Source organism: Pholcus phalangioides, unplaced genomic scaffold (assembly GCF_987345545.1).
Source record: "Pholcus phalangioides strain wild (caught in Gottingen) unplaced genomic scaffold, Ppha-v1.0 ptg000009l_1, whole genome shotgun sequence".
Taxonomy (NCBI): Eukaryota; Metazoa; Arthropoda; class Arachnida; order Araneae; family Pholcidae; genus Pholcus; species Pholcus phalangioides.
The window spans coordinates 54,988,844-55,004,862 of record NW_028301602.1 but is presented as its reverse complement, the minus strand read 5'-3'; the positions used below and the strand labels follow the sequence as shown (position 1 = coordinate 55,004,862).

The window sequence follows — 16,019 nt, the reverse complement described above, 5'->3', positions numbered from 1 at the left end:
AAAATTCCAAAAACATCCAATGTTCGAAAAATCAAATTCAAAAACATCCAAAACATTTGATGTTCCAAAAAAAAGAAAAAAAAATTCAGGAGATATCAAAGAATTTGCAAGTAGTAAAAAAGGGGAGGGGTAGAGACTTTCAAAATGCCTGTGCTTAGAAATATTCACATCACAATTCTGTCTTAGGCCGGGTTTACACTATAAAAGTTCGTTTATAAAACTTGAAAAATGCAACCAATAGGCGGATCAGTTAAGTTCTCTCGAATGTAACAGATGTGTTTATTGGTTACATTTTTCAAGTTTTATAAAATAACTTTCATAAACCTTTTAGAGTGAAATCCCATCCTTAGATTAGTCTCACTTCTGAAATATAAAATTTCATTTTTTCAAGTTTATAGACTGAATATCGAGTAAAATAAACTTGCAGGTATCGGGGGAACCACCAAAAATATTCAAGTGCTAGGGTCTTCAAACGTCTTAATCCGGCCCTGAGTGAACACCGTACGTGGATAACGTTGTTTAATAAAAGTATTTTTTTTAAAGTTTAAAAAAATTAACAGTTAAAAAATTTAAAAAAATAACAAATATTTAAAATAATATTGCAGATATTCATATTTTTAAATTTAAAATATTCGTAATGAACAGAACGGCTTATAATTTTGGTCCCGTCAGTGGCTGTTGTTGGCAGGTTTTATTGTATAAAATTGTGAAATATGGACAAAAGGCAGTTGAAGTTGCTATATCTACATCTCAGAAGGAAACGGAGGGATAGACGTATGTAGGTACATTATATTAATGAGCAGGGACCCTCATATGGTGTTTTTAAGGGTATTTATGGCAAATAATTAAAAAAATTCCGCGCAAAATCACCTTCAAAAAGTAGCCAAAGATGCGGACGAATTCGCTCCGCATCGTCTGAATGGCTCCGAATAAACCTATTGTCAAAACTTCTATGTGCGGATGCGGAGCCCGCACTTAGGTTTTGACACATGCGGACGACGTCCGGACCCGCATGAACATTTCCTATAACTGCATGACACAAAGTCATGCAGTCATGACTTTACGTCTCGCGTGGGCCCGACATCACAGACGTTGGACTGTTGAGGACTGGAAACACATTGCCTGGTCTGACGAGTCTTGGTTCCAATTGCTTCGAGCTGATAGACGTGTACGGGTATGGAGACAACCTCATGAATCCATGGACCCTACATGTCAACAGGGGACTGTGTTCAAGCTGGTGGAGGCTCTGTGATGGTATGGGGCGTGTGCAGTTGGCGTGATATGGGACCCCTGATACGTCTAGATACGACTCTGACAGGTACGTAAGCATCCTGTCTGATCACCTGCACCCATTCATGTCCATTGTGCATTCCGACGGACTTGGACACTTTCAGCAGGACAATGCGACGCCCCACACGTCCAGAATTGCTACAAAGTGGCTCCAGGAACACTCTTCTGACTTTAGACACTTCCGCTGGCCACCAAAATCCCCAGACATGAACATTATTGAACATATCTGGGATGCCTTGCAACGTGCTGTTTAGCTGTTCTCCACCCTCTCTTACTCCTACAGATTTATGGACAGCCCTGCAGGATTCATGGTGTCAATTACCTCCAGCACTACTTTGTAAAGCTACACTGAAGAGCCAAAAAAAACTGGCACAACCTGCCTAATTTCGTGTAGGGCCCCCGCGAACCCGCAGAAGTGCCTATAAACAACTATATTAAAGTGCCTATAAATTATTAGTGCCTATAAATAAACTCGAAAATCGGCCGGAAAAATAATTGAAATATCACAAAATAAAAACTGAATGCTCACTAACGAAATTCCGGCGTATGAACGCTCATACGAAAAGCCCATTTTGGCAGATCGACAACGCTTCTGTTGTTCTGGCACTCCTAAGCGATTGTCTAGGTCCTCCTAATAATAACGCCGGACTCGGTCATATATACCACTCTCATGCTTGCGTTATATGTATGGGTGGAAAAAGTGAAAACTAGGTCAAAAATTGCGCTGAGAAGCGTGGAGGGGCCTTTCGGATATATTTGACCGATCAGAGCCCAAATTGCTACGAAATGGTCTCATAGGGTGTTAAGAATAAGAAAAACCAGAAATAGTACATATAATCAAAATTATACGCGGATACACTCTTCGAACGGGGGCGGCGGCAGCGAATGTCCAACTCCACCCTCCAAGCTATGTCAATAATACTTTTTCACAAAATGGGGGAGGGCGATCCGTTGCATCCGCCAATGTGCAGTATTATAATTTTTTTTTTTCACCCTCTTGCTTTTACACAAAATTGACATGCTAATTTTTTTAGATTTATATACAGTAAATTTCAAATAAGTATCAGTGAATCGCATGAAGCGATAGTTTCTAAACAGATATTGTATTTTTCTTGGGAAAAAAAAAAAAAACAGTGTCGGGAAAGAATATATGCAGATATAATATTTTCTACACATGGTATCTGCAACTGATGTGAGATACACTTTCTTGTACAATTCATTTCCGAAGAAAATCATATTGGTGATCTATCATATACGTGAATGAATGGACACTGTAGCATGAACTCAATGAACCGTCACTGCCAAGACCGGGGAAGGCGAGCATCTTTGAAACTGCGTTTGGTGCAGTGACTACCTACCAATTTTCAAACAGAGGATCAATTTAAATACACTTAAAGCCTTGTGTCTAATTTAGATTCATACACGGTAATGTGTGACGGTCCATGTCCGAAGGCTAGCGTTTTTACACACACGAAATGAAATACGCTGTACTTCGGACTTTGTAACACATATAATAGTATCCAAGTGGCGTACCCGGGTTTTTAGCAATGGGGGAGCGAAATTGTAAAAGGCGCCTTTTCCTGATCAAGGCTCAAATTTAAAACTATGCATTTGTTGAGAGTACTTTAAATTTCAATAAAAATATCAATTAAATTTATTTTTTATTTTCCGTTTATGTTTATTTGTTAAATTAATTACTTTTGATTGATTTTTATTTTTTTAATCAATTTAAAATTTTTTAATAATATTTTTGTACATATATACTGTATGCTTATAAAATACAAACTCTAGAGCTATAACAGGTAAATTGCCCAACAAAGTGACTGAAAAAATAAGGTTAAATATTAAAATAATCTAAGAAATGAAACTTTAGAAAATTTTTCCCAATTCCATCCAATTGCTTTCATTATGTTAAACTGTTATCATAAGCAGATATCACAAACTACTACATTGCAGACGCTCACGCAAACGGTGCTGTTTACCGAAAAAGTTTTGGAACTACCGTTCAGGGATTTTTCAAATGAATTACCGTGTGCCAGATGATGCCATGTGTGCGTAATATATTTTGGAGTTTCAGAGGCGTGTAAAGTGTTTGAAGTGCAATTATCCGTCTTCCCAATCAGATGTGGAAGTGGCATGAATCGACTAAATAGCGAGTGAAATAATTTTAGTGCTCATTGGATCTACCTGCTTTCTTGTTGCAATAGTATGATTTAAACCATTCAAGTATGTTTCCTCTCACTCCTATTTCAGATAGTTTATTTGTTAAAATGTATAAATCCACAAAATCAAATGCTCTTTTCAAATCTAGGAACACAGTTATGCAACATTTATTATTGTTGAATCCATTATTTGAACAGTTAGTTAGATCGAGTAATGCCAATCGACATTACTCAATCTAACTAGGGTTCCTGATCCATAGTGAGATTTGCAAAGAAAAAAATATTAAAAAAAATTTCAAAAAATATATCGGTTGCACAGTATAAAAATATTTGATGAGTGGATGGCAGGAGGAGTGACATCTTTTATAAAAATATCTTTAATTTAAAATGAATATGGCAGGACTACAAAGTAAATTAATATAAAAACTTTCCTCTCTCAACAAAAAGTGCAGCCATTCATCAGGGCATTTCAAAACCAACTAACTGTGCATCCTTGATGACCTTCACTCTGTGGACAGCTTTGACCGATTCCCCCCAACGCCTTTAGAAGTTCACTCCAAAAGTCAAAAATGAAAATTTAATCAGTTCGAAGAGCACGTGGATAAGTAAAAAAGATTGCAAAAATCAACTATTTTTGATTTTTTTTTTTTTTTGCAAAATTGTTTACAAGCAGTTATTGAAGCTAAAGGAGATGCTGCAAAATATTCAACATTTAATTGAATTCATTTTGAATGATTTCTCATAAGTTTTGTAACATTATCATAATTTTTTGAATCAAGTAAAAAATTAATGTAATTTTGTAATTTTTCCGAAATGCCAATTTTTTCTAAATTTTTAGTTTGTTTTTATTTACATGTTACATTTTTCTGCGAAATATGTAGAATCAGTCAACGTAGTTTGGAAATTGTGGATATTTGCATTCCAATGAAATAAAATCAATTTGTAAATCATGTAATGCATTTTTCACGTTATTCTAATTTTTTGAATTGGAGCTGTAGCTTAGTTTTTTTTGTTGTTTTTTTCATTTTACTCATCTTCAAGAAAAAACTCGTCCAGATTCTATAACACCACTGTGTTTGGTTGTTTTAGGGCTCAGAATCTCAGAGTTGCTTTACATCTTTCTTTTCTAAACACTGACTACCTAACACAAGCTAGTAATCTAACTGAGGTGCCTATTGATAAGTTGGTATTCTAGGAGCTAAAAATCTAGCCATTACTTCCTAGGCTCAGTGGTCTTTCCACTATAGGATCCATAACATACCCTATTTTTCCTGTAGGCATCTAAAACTAAGCTCTACCAGATTGCCTCAACAGAATGAGTGTTTGGTTGTCAGAACTAAGGTGCCAAAGAAAGGTGTTTTTAGGAGCTCTACCATGAATGGTCAATAGCGGACAAAAAAAGCTTCACTAAGGTGTAGGCAAAATATTTGTCCTATGGAAGGGAGCAGGTTGCCCTGACCATGCGGTCAGATGAAGAGCTTAATAGCAATTTTAAAAAAATGATGGTAAGGAAATCCCTACACTTTTCTCTTGCCTTCTCTCAAATGAATAGCACAAACCCATTCATGGTGAAACTGCAAGAGGAAGCATGCAAATGGAGTTTTTTCTTAATTAGGCATATAATCCTTTCAGTCAATAGAGACAGAAAAGAAAAAAGTTTTGTGGATCAAATTTCATTTAGGAGAATAGGTGTCAGTGCAAGTAAAACTTTGATTGGGGAGCAATTACTCCTCCTGTGCACCCCCCTCCGGCTACATTACTACAACAAGTGAACAATCTTTATCGAAAGTAGAAGGGGCTGAAATCATTCCAAGAAAATTTCCGGATTGGAGTGAATATTTCCTTAGAGCAGTGCTTTTCAAAATTTTGCCACAGATTTTGCTCTCTCGTCCAAATCACTGTGAACCCGCGACTCCCCCCACATTATTCTTTAACAGCTACCTTGATACCTCGGTATTCGTCGATAATCCATCCGTTTTGTTCAATATCTAACTCCTGATACAGGTTTTGTACAAAAAATCATAAGCTGCATTAATGCGGGCTAGTTACACTGACTCGATAAGATTTACTCTAGACTGGGATACAGATTACAACTAAACTTAAGGTGTCTTCACATTCTCCTAAAGCAGGGTTTAAGCTACGGTCACATTTTTCGCAAAATGCAAAAGAAAATCATAGAATGCGAAAAAAGTAGTAGCCACTTTTGCAAAAATGCGTACAGGAGGTACGCAAGGAGTAGACATCCATTCCATCAATCATTACATTAGCATTGTAGCATTTTGCTAAAGCTTGTCCTCCCCCCCCCCCCCTCATTTTCGCTTTTTTGCGAAAGGAATTTTTTATCCAGCTTAAACCCTGTCCTAAAGTGATTCTTCCACTTTTCTGGGGCTAAATTCGTCTTGGACTGGAGTATGCCGTAAGGGCTTAGAGACCGTACCTACAGACAGAAGTGAATTCATGGTGTTGCTGCTTGTGAGCTACACAAATTTTGCTGCCCCTCTACCATTTTCTAAAAAACTAATAGATAAAAATAAATAATAATAATAAATAATATGACATGAATAATAATAAATAATAGTCTAATTTTCTTGACTATTCTTTCCTTGAATTTGCCACTCTCTGCAATAAATACAAATGCAAGGCCATAACAGGGGAAATGCCAAACGAGGTGGCTCAGGAAAAAATGCCCACGACAAATATTGATGTCACATATTTTTAAAATACAGCAACCCCCAATTAAAAATGCAATTACAAAAACTAGAAACCATATATACCTGATAAAATATTATACAATACCCACAAAATATATTTATGGTTGTCTAACTAAACCCATTTGGCCTCCCTCCTCCTCACACTTTCTCTCTAGAGTCACTATTATAGTCATTCATTTGGTCACTGCCATAGTTGCACTCTCTCTAGGTTACTCACTGACCTAGCCCCTTGCTCTGTAGATCACTTGTTTGGTCATTCACATGCTTGGCCATGCACTGTGGGCAAGCATGACCTATTCTTTTGTTGTCTGGATAGAAGCGGAATTATTGTGGGTTCAGACGACATCTGGAAAGTGGCTGGAGTCAACTGGATGGCTAAAGCATCAGACAGAGCAAAATGGAAAAATTTAGAGGAGACCTTCATCCAGCAGTGGACTGAAAATAGTTGTTGATGATAAAAATTTTGCTGCCCTTCTCCATTCTATTAATTTTATTGGACACTCATTCCCCAAATTTGCTGCCCCCCTGTGTTATAGCCGCTAAGTCCCCTGTAAATATGTCACTGCCTACAGAAGGACATAGACATGATTGAGGGAATACAGGGAAGGGCTATAAGTGCTTTATTTTTATATTCAATTCAAACATTTGTACACTGCACTTTAAAGTGTTGTCGTTTACAACAGAAAAATTTAGAAATTATAATCATTTGAGATAAATGTGTTTATAGCTTTGTGCACCCACTGTGAGCACAAATTCGATGACCATTTGTTATACAGTGCAAGTTATGAGCAGGGCTATCTCAAGAGTGTCATGGAACCAGGACAGGATTAACCATTAAACAAAATATGCATATGCTTCGGGCAACAGGAGAGAAGGGGGCAACACACAAACAATGATCAAATAGCATTTTTTTTAATGAAAATTTTTTTTCCCAGCATCAACCATTTGGTAGAAAGTCTTGAAATTTTAAGAGCGCATGATGATTCTACAGTTGAAGATATTTATTGAAAAGTTAACCGAGGGAGAGTAAAGGGGAGCGGGTCTGGTGCTCTGGACCAGAAAGGGAGGCTGTGAACCATGGCATGTTCGTGTAACCTAGATACTTAGGGAGCCGGAGGATGACTTAAGGCTAAGGACCAGGAAGAATATAGAGTTTACTCTTTTTGCATTAAAAAGGATGGGAGAAGGGGTGCCAAAATAGATACAGACCCCCTCTACCAAGGCATGAAGTAAATTGTCATTTCTAGTTACGGCCCTGAGGGTGACACAAAGCAGAGAAACCAAGTTAATTCTGTGGTGTTTGGTCAGAACATGGTCACTCCAAAATCAAATTTTTGAGATATAAGCACTTTCATTGCCATTTAAAAATGAAAAATAAAGCATACACACCAATATGAATGAAAATATCATACATCAGCATGTTATTCAATTGTATGCACGTATTTGTGCATTTATATCACTTCTAATTGGTTACAATTAGCAAGACTTACTAGATCAAAAAGCTATTTTTTGGAGATATCATGTTCTGACCAAACACCAGAACCCATGCTAATGCTCAGTTTTGAATTGTGATTTTGAACAGTTTGCATAAAGTAAGCCCAGAGCCATTTCATCAGCATCGTTTTGCTCTTCCCTCCCAGGAAGAAATTTTCTGAGACCCTCTTCGCCCGACCTAGCTATAAATACCTACCTACCAATTTACATACTTATTATCTCTAAAATTTCAACCAGATAAAATTTTCACGAGGTCTCCCAGACACTTGAGGTTACCGTAGCATCATGGGCCCCAGGCAGAATGATTTTTTTGAACCCAGCTCCCCTAAAAATACCCACTACCAATTCACATAGTCTCGAAAATTGTCACAGATCTAATAGTCACGAGTCCCAGGGTCATGTGGTGCAGGGAGAGGGCATTGAAAGCACTTGAGTCATAGGCGGAGATAGACTTGGAAGTCTGCGGGGGCAGTCATTATTGCTGGGGGGGGGGGAACCACGATGATGTCAATTCATCTATACATATATGCATTAGATCAGTCAACTTCACCTTTGATGCTGTGGGGCAATGCCTTCCCCCTCACATCTCCGTCCATGACTTGAGTGCACAGGGCCTTCATATAGCTCCTTCCGGACCAGATTTTAACCTGAAGGAGGGCTCTGGGCAAAGCGGGAATAGGTGTGTTTCCCCCCTTCCCCCAGCAGGATGAAAGATGTTTGGTTAGTCAGTTAATATATATGTATGCTGTTTAAATGTTGGGGCCACAGATCATACCTCCCAGTTGCCTGTGCAAAAATCGGGCCCTACAAGTGATGTTCAGAAGCCCCCCCTATCTGGCGAAGATGACATCACGGTAACAGACCTCAAAATAACGAGCCCCTTGCTATGCACCAGAGGCCCGGTTGGGCTCCATGTCCTCCAATTTAGACACCACTGGTTCCGAGTACTATTCGAATAATGTTATGTATGGTAAGCAGAAAAATGTACAATAATAATTTCCCCCGCGTCAAAACATCATCGCTGACCCCGGTAAAGGTCGTGACGACAGAATTCCGTCCATTAATAAATATACGTCGAGCCTTGTACTCACTCGAGAGCTCGAAGATCTCCGCTGGGCGAAGAACGACACCAACGACGAAGCCCTGGACGAAAACAAACGTTCACGTGCAACACTCGCAAATGCAGCCATGGCCACAACTCACCCTCGCGATGTTTACGCTTACTCTGCCGACATCGGGCTCCGGTTGGGAGGTTTTACGCTTCCACCTCAACATTATACAGTATTTGAGCTGATAGGACCAATTCCTGCAAAAACTCCTCGTTTAATATTAGCTGACTAGACGTACCGGTATTCGGCTGCCCCGGAAAAATGTCTTTAGTCCCGTTCACATCTGCAAAAATTGCGATGGTATTGGGAGCACTATTTTTCCTTCGTAATTAGGCTGACCATATTTCCTCGAGAGAAATACGATAAATTGGGATTTAAAATACGGGAAAATATGGGACATTGCCAATTATCGCCAAAACCGAACAAAGTTGCCAAATATTGTTGAAATTACGGAAACATCACAATTTCGGGAAATGAAGCATTGCTGCAAATTGCAGTGGATTAAAATGAATTCCACGAAAAAAAAAAAAAAAAAACGTTCACCGAGACAAATGTGGGAGATTAATATTCTTATTTATAGTTGTAATTACCATAATGTAATTTATGAGTTCAAAAATAATTTCAATCTAACTTCAATCTAATTTCAAAATAACTTCAATAAAGAATAAAAATTCAAGTGGGCTTCGTGTAAAATACGGGAAAAACCGGGACACTTCAAATTATTAATTAAAATTAACTTCAAACTAATTTCAAGTTCAAATTATTTATCTGCCTGTTTTTTCTTCAAAAAGTGCTTGAATAAAGCTGCGAAATTTCTTCAATGTACTGTATGGGCCAATAACTAATTTCAAAGCATCCTAAACTACATGTATTGAGATGCAATTATAAAATAATCACAGACATTAATTTTCATTTTCGTACTTGATGAAAAGACATAAGTAAAAGAGTTGAAATGAATGTTATTGCATGGATATCCAACTCAAGAGGAGGTCCGGCTAATTATTTTATACTTAATTTTCTGGGCTCCGTATCTCTAAGCGAACTTAATATTTCAAAAATGCAGAATTCAATTCAATTTTTAAAATCATTGATGTGGCGGAAAACCACACCAAATTCCCGCATTTCTACGGCAAAATTGGCAATTTTTATGGGAATCATCCCGTGCTGGTCCCTCAGTGAAGCTGATGATGACGCCTTCATATACATAATAGTGTATATAGGGATTCTGTCATAGGGCGCATTAGCGTGACCTTCGAAAGTAACACTAAGTGTAAAGTGTCACTCACGTAGGTCACGGCATTAGTCGTTTCACATGGTGACGTCACGACTGGCAGCGCTGATTCCAAACAAACATTAGCTGGGCGAGATTATAAAGGAAAACGCCATAGAACGTAGGTGAGTTTTTGTTTAAATTATTTTTCTAAAAAAATATGATCAAAAATAAGACTTATGAGCTCTTGAAATGGAAACTTCAAACTCTTATGAACATGCAATGTTAAAAATATAATGATATTTCGTCTCTAATTAGCTATGGAAGCTTTAAATTTCTCGCATGCTATCCGTTCACGTACGTTTCGCCTTAATTGCTCTGAATATATTGATTTCATTAAATTTGAATTTTTATTTATTTTCAAATAACTTCCTTTCATTAATTAATTAACTCTTTCTGATTAATAATTTTTTTTATTAAATCTGAAATTTGTTCCGATAATTCTGAAATTAACTTTTCAATCAACTTTAAGTTTTCATCAATTATGAACTTATTTCTTCCAAAAACTTAATTTTTTCATAAATTATTACTTTTAACAATTCTGAAATTACTCTTGACAATTCCAAAATTATCCTCAATAATTCTGATTTCTGTCAGTAGTTTTGCAATTATTGCTTTCAGTAATATTGATTATTTTTTTCATTAATTCTAAAATTATTATTTTTTTAATAACTCTAAAAAGGATTTCTTTTATTAAGGAGTTCTTCATAAATTTTGTAATTGCGTATACCTTTTAGATGCCGTGTTTGGCCTCCCGAAATATGTAGCCTATTTTAAATCATAGGGTTCCCCCCGACGACCCCTTTAATGTTTCAAATACACAGCCTTACTATTGATTCTGGAAAGCATCTCACCGTTCTAAATACAGCAGTACGGATTTCAGCGGTCAGATTTTTTTAACGATTTTTTTTTAATTTAATATTTTTTTCTATGTAAAGCAGCTAATTTCTAAAAATGGTCCGCTGGACTTCTGCAAAAAGCTCGGAGGGCCACATTTGGCACACGGCTCCCACAAGGGTAGGCTGACAAAGCGGAGGATTTCTCATTTTTTGCTTTTTTCACGTTATAAATTAACCATAGAAGGGCCCGTGAAAAGTGTGACCAAGGGCCCGTGAAAGATCCCAGCCTAGGGGTTCCTGCTCTAGGATGTGAGAGCCAAGGCCCCTGGCCTAAGCGAAGTTGTGATTAGTTTCTACTTTTTAGTATCTATTATATATGTATTTTTCTCAAATACGACTCGAAAAAATGTGACAAAGTTTCATAATTTACTTGATTCCATCAAATAACCTAAACTGGTACAAAGATAGGGAAATTCAGTGGAACCCGATCACGTCAGATCCTATGATAGAGATGATGAAAATATCTCGGGCATAGTGAAAGCGTTTACAATCAGGTAAAAAGCACATCGCCATTTTTTATAGAGAAAAAAAAATGACCCGAAATCAATTAGTTCGATTCAATGATTGGTGGATTCAAGTGATTCATGGGTTTAAGGCATGAATCAAAAGCATGGCTACTGGGATAAATGCGAGTAAGCAAATAGCATGCGAGAAATAAAAAAAGCTTTCATAGCTAATTAGAGGAAAATTATTAATATATTTTTAGCATTGCATGTTCATAAGAGTTTGAAGTTTCTATTTCAAGAGCTCACAAGTCTTATTTGATCATATATTTTTTAGAAAAATAATTTAAACAGACTCACCCCTACGTCCTATGGCGTTTTCCTTTACAATCTCGCCCAGCTCGTGTTTGTTTGGAATCAGCGCTGGCGGTCGTGACGTCACACTAATGCGTCCGATAGAGCAGATGCTCTCAACCTTTGGAAGATCGCGGCCCGGTTGATTTTTTTTTGTTAGGGGAAGGCCCTGTCATACCGTAACCCTCGAAAACTGAGAGTTTTCGAGGGTTCACTGTTGGAACCATAGATTTTTAGAAAATCGTCGCTTACAGATTTGCCGGCTAAATCTCTCATTTCCCTTATAGGTATGAAGGTCTTTTGTCCCCCAACTGTAGTTCGGACAACTACTTGCGTACTTGACAAGTGTTAGAATCAGAGAATTCTTCGATTATCCGTTGTTTAAGGGTCTCATACTTGTTTGTTTCGGGTGGGTTCAATAAAATATCTGAAACGGAAGCGAGCGTTTCTGGATCTATAACCGCAATCACGTTATTGTATTTGGTAGCGTCGTTAGTTATGGCGGATATTGAAAAACAACTTTCCACTTGAATGAACCATAACTTTATATTTTGCCGCCATATGGGCGGGAGTTTCAAGGCAACGCGACAAATTTGTAAGTTTTCTGGTGATGGGTCAGGTGGCGAAGGGTTAGGAGAGTTATCGTTAGGCATTTTTGGATACAGACTTTTATGCGAATCTAGTTATATAATTGCGAAAATAAAAATAAGAATATTTGTTATCCTGACCAAACAAAATAGAGCGATCACAAAAAGGTCCTACCCTGATCTTAATGGCATCGGCGGTGCTGCACACATTGGGCTTCAGCTGAGTAGATTCGTCATCTTTATGTCATCAGAAGGTTGCTTCGGTCTAGGTCACCACTGTTACTAACTACTTTTATTGTATCATCGAGAACATAACATGTTGAATCAGCATTATGTTCAGGTCTGTCTAGTCACAAAAACTTCTCTCGCGCAGTCCCCGCACTTGGCGACTGTTGGCCACAGTCTTTGGTGAGCCGCCGCACATATTTACATGTAGTATTGTTATATGTGATTAGCTGGGAAAATTCACGTGTTCTGATGTTGTGGTAATGGACATCAGAAATAAGTGTCCACCAGTGAATGAGAGAAACCTGACTTTTGCGTTTTTCTTGCCATCATAATAATGTGTTATGTGCTTGTACGTCTATATAATGAGATTTGTTGTTTGAGATTTGTTGTTGACAGTTGTCGAAAACTTTCCCGCCTTCTAAATCTTTTACACACAGTGGACACCTTAATGTTTATTTTCTGAAATAATTGTATTCATATTTTTTGTATTACACTTACCATGATGTACCAAAATGTCACTATTAAGAAAAACCAAATAGCATTGAGCATGCTTTTTTTAACCACAAAGTCAAAAATGAACAAATCAACGATTATGACATGAACGATTATAATGCCAGCTAACTTTTTTTTCTTCTCAGCTTTCTTATATCAGTTTCTAATTCCCCTCAAATTTTACTCACAGAACATATTAAATGTAAAATACAGGCTGCAAAATAAATTAAGTGAATTTTTGCTTCATTATTTCTCACATCTGTGGCATTTTTTAACTTGCTGTGAAGCATTTGAAGTTGCAGGCTTCTCTAAGTATCAAATGTCAAATTAAAGAAAGAAAATATGCTGACAATATTAAAAACTGATAATATTTTTGAGCATTGGGTTGTTTTCATGTATCTATGGTTTTGAAGAAGAAAAAATTTCTAAATTCATACTTCACAATCTTTGAATGCATTTTTTGCGAAATGTCAATTTTTGCCATTGCACACACGATAACAAAAAAATGGTTAGACCAATCATTATGAAATTTTCTACACTTACTAAACTAACTTAGGGCTATAGAAGGAACTAGAATCTTTGAGATTCATAGGAAATTAAAAAATTTTAATACAGTGTAATTTGAAAATTTTTTAATTTGAAAATTTTAAATTAAAAATAAAAAAAGTACTTTCCTTCATAATTTTTCTTAGAACTCCTAGTTCATTGAAATTCCACATTCATATCCTTTAGAAGGAAGCACAAGCCATTGATCTAAGTAAAAATTACTCCTGCAATCATGTGTGCAAAACACCTATGTTTTTGCGGAGGCAAAATTTAACGTTCAAGTTTTTTGCTTTAAAACTCATAGTGTGTATGAAAAATTTAAAATCATTTTCCATGCAAGATAATGATACAAGCTAAATATATGATGCATTTTAAAACATTATCATTAAACTAATTCTAAATTAATTTGGAGAGTAATCATTGCATATGCCTTGCATGAAACCCTGTGTCCCCATGAGGATATGAACCGCACTAAACGAAACAGTTAATTGTTCATTTTCTGGCTTTATAATAAAGAGAATAGGGAAAATAAGGTTATTCGAACACATTACATACCAAATCATTGCTCAGGACTTTTTCCTTTGGGAAAGAGCGTAAATCATCCCAAGATGGTACGCTACGGATTCAAACGAATCCTTGGGGATATAAAGGAGATAAATCACTGTATTCATATTAAGATGTCATTGGATTTGTCTTATCAAGAAATGTCCGTACAAAACATACACTTAAATAATTGATCTGTGATTTTATAGATAGTTTTTGACGAATTTTAATATAGAAATACAGTATCTACAGGGTGATCATAATTAAAGTTCGTGCGAGAATTCAGTATCATCCGAATACAGCCAAATTTTAAGGATATCTTAATGAGACCATGTGAGAGAGATTTAAGCAATTGGAAAAATAGTTCAATTTTCGACCACCAGGTGAAAAAATTAAGCTTTTTATTGAATTTTCCTTTTTTCCATGGTTCATATAGCGTATATACCAATTTTCAATGTATTACGTCCATTAGAACGGGCGTTACATAGGTCTGAGTAGTTTTCTGAATAGTTTCAGTGTACTGACACTGCTCAGACCGATGCAGACGTCCGTCAGTACACTTTATTTCTTTCAAAACGGACACGACTCAGGTCTATCGCCATGGGCAATTTACTACTGAGTGAGCTATGCCAGAAGTGTGTGTGTACCTAATTTAGAGTGCGTAGATGGTGCTGTGTCTGATTTTTCAGAAGTGAAGTGATTCAAATATAATGATTGATTAGGTGTACCGTTGTAGATCGGTTGTTCTCTGGCGAAACTATTCAACGGAAAGATCGGCTCTCATTCGTGCCTCAAAGTTGGCCCTTATTGAGACTATTTGGCGAAAAAGTTAGCCAACACATTTGTTTTCTATTTTGTTTAATGGTACAGTTAATTATAATAATTCGATTACAGACATACGCAAATACATGATGATAACGGACACACGATTACAAAAATGCTATCGTAACAACAACGCGGTGCGAACTGCCTAAACGTCCAATAGCCGTAATACGATACAATGACATGTGCGCCATCTGTCTGACAATAATATAACCACATACATAACATCTAGCATTGCAAATGTCGCCTTCATAATCCAAGTCGGTCCGGAGGTTTTCTTTTTCGAGTGGACCTACGAAGCACAGGGTGGGCAGGTAGCGTTGGCTCGACATCCGATGACACAACATCACCAGTCTCATCTCCAGCCGTCTCGTCCTCAGCCGTGTGTGGCCGATCCTCCGCTCCAGGTCGGTTGTCAACACCAGTGTGAGAACCTGAAAAACAAAATTGATCATTATTACTACGAGACTGTTCTCCCGAAGTGGCAAGAGGAGGCACATCTCGGATATTCTCTTGTTCATCACTCTCGTCCTTCACAGCTTCTCCGCATTTCCGGATTTGGTCGACATGGCGTCTCCAGATTTCAGGTCCCACTTGCACGCTGTATGACAGGGTACCATCTCTGTTCAGTACAGTTCCAAACTTCCATTTCTCAACACCACGATAGTTCCTAACAGCAACTTTTTCTCCCGCTGAAAATTCACGATGAAATGCATGAGTGTGTGATTCTTGTTTTCTCTGCACACTCCCTCTCACATCAGGATGCATCAAGTCCAATCTGGTACGAATCTCTCTTTTAAAAACAACATACTCGGCTTTTCGCCAGTTAATGAGTGCGGTGTTATTCTATACATCAGTAAGAATTGTTGCAATCTCTTACGTAGATCCGATTCCGTAAGAAAGGTAGATTTTATCGAATACTTGAATGACTGAACCATTCTTTCAGCCTGACCATTCGTCGCAGGTTGGTATGGAGCCGATACTACATGTTTGATACCATTTGACTTGAGAAATTCCTGAAACTCCATGCTCGTGAAATTTGTTCCATTATCGGAAACCAAAGTTTGAG

At 37.2% G+C, this 16,019-nt stretch overlaps 2 protein-coding genes across 2 annotated transcripts in view; both read right to left on the bottom strand.

Moving 5' to 3' along the window:
* The window catches only part of qless (decaprenyl diphosphate synthase subunit 1 qless), a 54,984-nt gene extending 46,047 nt beyond the window's left edge, over positions 1 to 8,937 (bottom strand). The window contains exon 1 of the mRNA XM_089236558.1: positions 8,749 to 8,937. Coding sequence (XP_089092684.1) covers positions 8,749 to 8,847 — 99 coding nt within the window. The 5' untranslated portion in view covers positions 8,848 to 8,937. The remainder of the gene's footprint in view (positions 1 to 8,748) is intronic.
* A 6,262-nt stretch (positions 8,938 to 15,199) lies between these two features.
* Positions 15,200 to 15,718, bottom strand: LOC149083326 (uncharacterized). Its single transcript, XM_089236826.1, has one exon. The coding sequence runs from the start codon at positions 15,716 to 15,718 to the stop codon at positions 15,200 to 15,202; it is 519 nt and encodes a 172-aa protein (XP_089092952.1).
* Between the last annotated feature and the right edge of the window lie 301 nt (positions 15,719 to 16,019).

What these genes read in the sequence shown, in the direction of transcription:
- LOC149083326 (XM_089236826.1), bottom strand. Translation starts at nt 15,718, where the DNA reads ATGCATCCTGATGTGAGAGGGAGTGTGCAGAGAAAACAAGAATCACAC.